This window comes from Apteryx rowi, unplaced genomic scaffold (assembly GCF_003343035.1).
Source record: "Apteryx rowi isolate R43461 unplaced genomic scaffold, aptRow1 scaffold_903, whole genome shotgun sequence".
Classification (NCBI taxonomy): Eukaryota; Metazoa; Chordata; class Aves; order Apterygiformes; family Apterygidae; genus Apteryx; species Apteryx rowi.
In genome coordinates, this window is record NW_020451209.1 from 17460 (window position 1) to 21852 (window position 4393).

Genomic DNA, 4393 nt, shown 5'->3' on the forward strand with positions numbered 1-4393 from the left:
ATGGGGTTGGAGGGGGCCTGGACACTTGGCTCTGGAGGGGAAGAGGGGCTGGATGGCCCTGGGGGGTGCACGGGTGCTGGGGTTCTTGGGGAGGGGTGGCCCAGCTGCTGGGGTTTGGGATGGGGAGGTGCAGGCCTGGATGCCTGGAGTCCAGGGGAAAGGGGTCCGGGTGGTGCTGAGGGGGCCCGGACACCTGGGTCCCACGAGGCTGGACCRGGCCCGGCAGCGCTGACCGTCCGGGCCCACAGGAGCGGGTGGCGGAGCTGGAGCGGGAGATCGGCGAGGCCGAGCAGGAGATGGCCCGATGCCTGCGGGAGTACCCGGCGCTGCTGCGGCTCCGGATGGCCCTGGACGTGGAGATCGCCGCGTACCGGTATGCGGGCGGGGGGGCCGGGCYGGGCCAGGCCGGCTGCAGGGCTCAGCCCGGGCCGTGTCTCTTGCAGGGAGATGCTGGAGGGGGAAGAGCTGCGCCTGGGCTCCGCAGCCCCATCGTGATGGGACCCCCGGACCACCCAGATCTCCATGCTGTGGGACCTTGGACGCCTGCGTCCCCCCTGGACCCCAAACCTGGGGAGCCCTGGACTTCTGTGCTGTGGGATCCCCAGAGCCCCAGGACTCCCACGTCCTGGAACCCCCAGACTCCCAAGCCATGGGGCCACTGGACCCTCTGGACCCCCAGACTGCTGGGACCCCTGGACCCCTCAGACCCTGCCCCGGGAGGCCCTGGCACCCCAGGAGGGCAGCGCCCGCCGGGCCGCACACTCTCACCAGCCTCTCCGGAGCAGCAGCAGGGCTGGGGTCCCGGCCCCGGCCCACGTGGAAGCACCTCAATAAACGCCCCGTGGCATTACCCGGAGCCGGGCAGTGTGTGGTGATGGGGCTGGGGCCCGGGGCTGGCCTGGGGGCGCAGGGGCTGCCTCGCTGAGGACCGGAGCTGCCAGCTGTGCACCCTGCCGGCAGGGATGTCAAGGGGGGGGAGGCGGCATCGCCACGGCCATGGGGCGCAGGGCTGAGCCCTGGCTCCCCCCAACCGTGGCCACGGCTCCATCCTGCCCTGGGGTCCGGCGCATCCTGGATCAGGGTGTCGGAGGGGCAGCCCAGGCTCCCTGCCCCATGGGCGGTGGGGCAGGGTGTTTCCCTGCCCCCCGGCCCAGCACACGTGCCCTTGATGTGTGGCAGCGYGTCCCTGCCTGGGGTGCTGCCCATGGGGCCCGGCAAGGGTGCCACGGTGGCCCCCAGCAAGGGGGCGGCTTTTGGGGGTGGGGGTTGATGAGGAATGGGGGGGGTCCAAGACATGCAGCCCCACGTACAACTATTTCGGGCACCTGGAGCCTCCTGTGCRGAGGGCAGGCAGGTGCCAGCCCTGCCCGCAGCGTGGCCGGCTGGAGCGCACCGGGGCCAGCAGGACCGCGGCGCGTGGACAGTCAGCGCTGGTGCGGGCGATGCTCCGTGCATCGCTCTGGGCCTTCCTGGCCCGGCCCGGGGCTGGTGCAGGCTGTGGGGCCGCGGCAGGACCCCGCGGGAGGGAGCCCGGAGCTGTGCAAGCCTGCGCGGGACGGGCTGTGCCTGGCGAGGGGGCTGAGCCCGGCCTTGGCACTGAGCCGCCCCGCTGCCCGGCAGCCCCCACCTCACACATGGAAAGCCTCAACCAGCTTTTTCTTAGCAAAGCCAAGCTCAGTTCTTTAATGGAGAGATTAAAAACCCACTTCAARATAAAAGGGGTTACCAGCCGCGGGCGCCGGTGTCCGCTGCAGGGTTGCGCTGCCAAGCCCCCGCCGCGGCCCTGGCTCCTGCAGACGCCCGCGGGCTCTGGCCCAGGCATCCCCCGGTGCCGTGGGGTGCAGCGGGGCGATGGGCGTGCTGCGAGCAGGGGGAACGGGTGCACAGGTCAGCGCGCCGCTGGCCCCCGCTGCCGGGCCGCCTCCATGTCCTGCCAGGCGCTCCAGGGGCTCCAGGTGGGGCTGGCGTAGGGGTCGCTGCAGCTGATGCGCACTCGCCGCGCGCCCTCCCGCAGGCTCGTCTCCTCCGCGCCCTCCAGGTACTCGTCCACCTGCAAGGCAGGGCTGCGGTGGGGCTGCCGGGGCCGGGCATGGCGTGCGGGCGCCCGTGTGGGCACCGCCTGGGGGTGAGTTTCCCGGGAGGGTGGGAAGGAGCGGGGAAGGAGCGGGGACGGAGCAGGGGAGCGGGGATGGAGCAGGGGAGCGGGGACGCTGCCCCACGCAGCGGCTCTGGCAGGGAAGCAGAGGTGAGGGCTGYGGCCACAATTTCCTGCCCCCAAGGGAACGGGGAGGGGAAGCGATCCCCGAGCGTGGAGCAGGTCACAGTTCCTAAATGACAGCCCTGTGCAGAGGGAAAGGTCCCGGCTGGGGTGGCCTTTACTAAAGGACAAAGCTCTGAGTCAGACAGGAGAAAAAATAAACCCAAGTAAGAGTGGAGGCAATGCAGCGTGGGCACGGAGCAGCACGGGCACGGAGCAGCACAGGCACGGAGCGATGCGGGCATGGGGCAGCGAGAGCACGGGGCAGCATGGACACAGGGCATGGAGAGGAGATGGCAGGGGCAGCACGGGGCAGCAGGGGCACAGGGCTGTGCGGGCACAGGGCAACGCAGGCGCAGGGCAGCACAGGCACAGGGCCGTGCAGGCACGGGGCAGCGAGGGCACAGGGTGGCGAGGGCACGGGGCAACTCGCAGGGTTACCTGTGTGCCGTTGAGGAGCTCGTACTGCAGCCGGTAGAACAGGGCGAAGTAGGACTTGGGAAGCGGCCAGGAGGCCGGGGGGGCCCATGACAGGTACAGCCGGTCCCCCCGCCGGCGCACCGTCAGCTCCTGCGGCGGGTCGGGCCGCACTGCAGGCACAGCGTGGCGGGGACGTCACCCTGGGCTGCCCCGCACGGGGTGGACCCCCCTCCCCGCCAGCCCCGAGCACCCCAGCCCCGAGCACCCCGCGGGGCTGGGCAGGACGGGGCTGGCACCATGAACATCCCCCTGGGGGAACGTCCCCGTCGCCGGACCCCACCGCCGTGGGTCTGGGCTCACCGATGTCRCGGATGAAGAAGTGGACGGTGAAGCTGAGGAAGGAGTTGTCCGAGAGCCCCTCGAGGTGCAGCTGCAGCGGGTGCAGCTCCTCCGCGAAGGGGCAGAACGAGGGGTCGGTGAAGCTGGCGTTGAACCTGCCGCGGTGGCCGGCCACGTGCACCCAGTCRCCGAAGGAGCCGTTGCTGCGGGGCAGGGGCAGGGGCAGGGGTGAGGGCGGGCGGCCGCACGGCCAGGGCCAGGGCCAGGTGCGAGGGCACCCGGGCACCCACCTGCGCGTGAGGCGGGCGCGGAAGACGGCGAAACTCGGGGCCCTCCAGGAGCAGCGGAAGGAGCCGCGGTAGGACTCTGCCTGGCAGGAGACGTTCATGCCCTCCTCCTGGCCTGGTGGGGCTGGGAGGGGGTAAAAGATCAGGGCCCCCAGCCCAGGGAGGGTTGCACAGCCTGGGCTCAGGGTCTGCCCCACATCCATCCCCAGCCCTGCTCCATTGCCCCACGTCCATCCTCATCCCTGCTCCATCACCCCACATCCATCCTAGTCCTGCTCCATCACCCCACATCCATACCCAACCCCTGTATACACCCCCAACCTTGCTCCATCGCCCCACATCCATCCCCCAGACCTGCTCCATAACCTCGCATCCATCCCCAGCCCCTGCATCCATCCCCATCCTTGCTCCATCGCCCCACGTCCATCCCCAAGACCTGCTCCATAACCTCACATCCATCCCCAGCCCCTGCATCCATCCCCAGCCCTACTCCTTCAGCCCCTGGTCTCCCACAGCGGGACCGTGCCGGGCTCTGCCCTCGCGCCCAGCCAGCCCCACATACACGTGCTCCTGACCACCACGTAGGTGGCGTCCAGCAGGACGGAGCCGGCCCAGCAGCTGTAGTTGCCAGTGGCCGGCAGGTCCAAGCCCAGGATGGTGAGAGTGCGTCCCTCGGCGACGAGCTCTGCCATGGGCTCCGGCTCCCCGTTCAGCGTCCAGGTCACTTGCTGCTCTGAGGTGTTGCATTTCACCACCACGTCCTCATCCAGGTTCCCGACCTGAACTGCACACAGGATGCAGAAGCTGGGGTCAGATCTGGGGCTCTGGTGTGGGCAGCCTCCCTGCCAGCCCAGCATGTGGCTGTGCTCCGCATCATCCCTACTCCACCCCTTCTCCACTGTCCCCAGCACTCCTCCGTCATCCCAAATCCATCCCCAGCCCTTGCATCCATCCCCAGCCTTGCTCCGTCACCCCACATCCATCCCCAGCCCCTGCATCCATCCCCAGCCTTGCTCCATCACCCCAAATCCACCCCCAGCCCCTGCATCCATCCCCAGCCTTGCTCCATTGACCCACATCTGTCCCCATC

General features: G+C 69.9%; 1 protein-coding gene across 1 annotated transcript in view; it reads right to left on the reverse strand.

The window, feature by feature from the left end:
- Positions 1-1679: 1679 nt before the first annotated feature.
- LOC112978204 (tyrosine-protein phosphatase non-receptor type 23-like) overlaps positions 1680-4393 on the reverse strand; it is a 5956-nt gene continuing 3242 nt past the window's right edge. The window contains exons 2-6 of the mRNA XM_026091467.1: positions 3866-4087; positions 3307-3427; positions 3038-3219; positions 2699-2847; positions 1680-2050 (exon numbers count right to left, since the gene is read on the reverse strand). Coding sequence (XP_025947252.1) covers positions 1889-2050; positions 2699-2847; positions 3038-3219; positions 3307-3427; positions 3866-4087 — 836 coding nt within the window. The 3' untranslated portion in view covers positions 1680-1888. The remainder of the gene's footprint in view (positions 2051-2698; positions 2848-3037; positions 3220-3306; positions 3428-3865; positions 4088-4393) is intronic.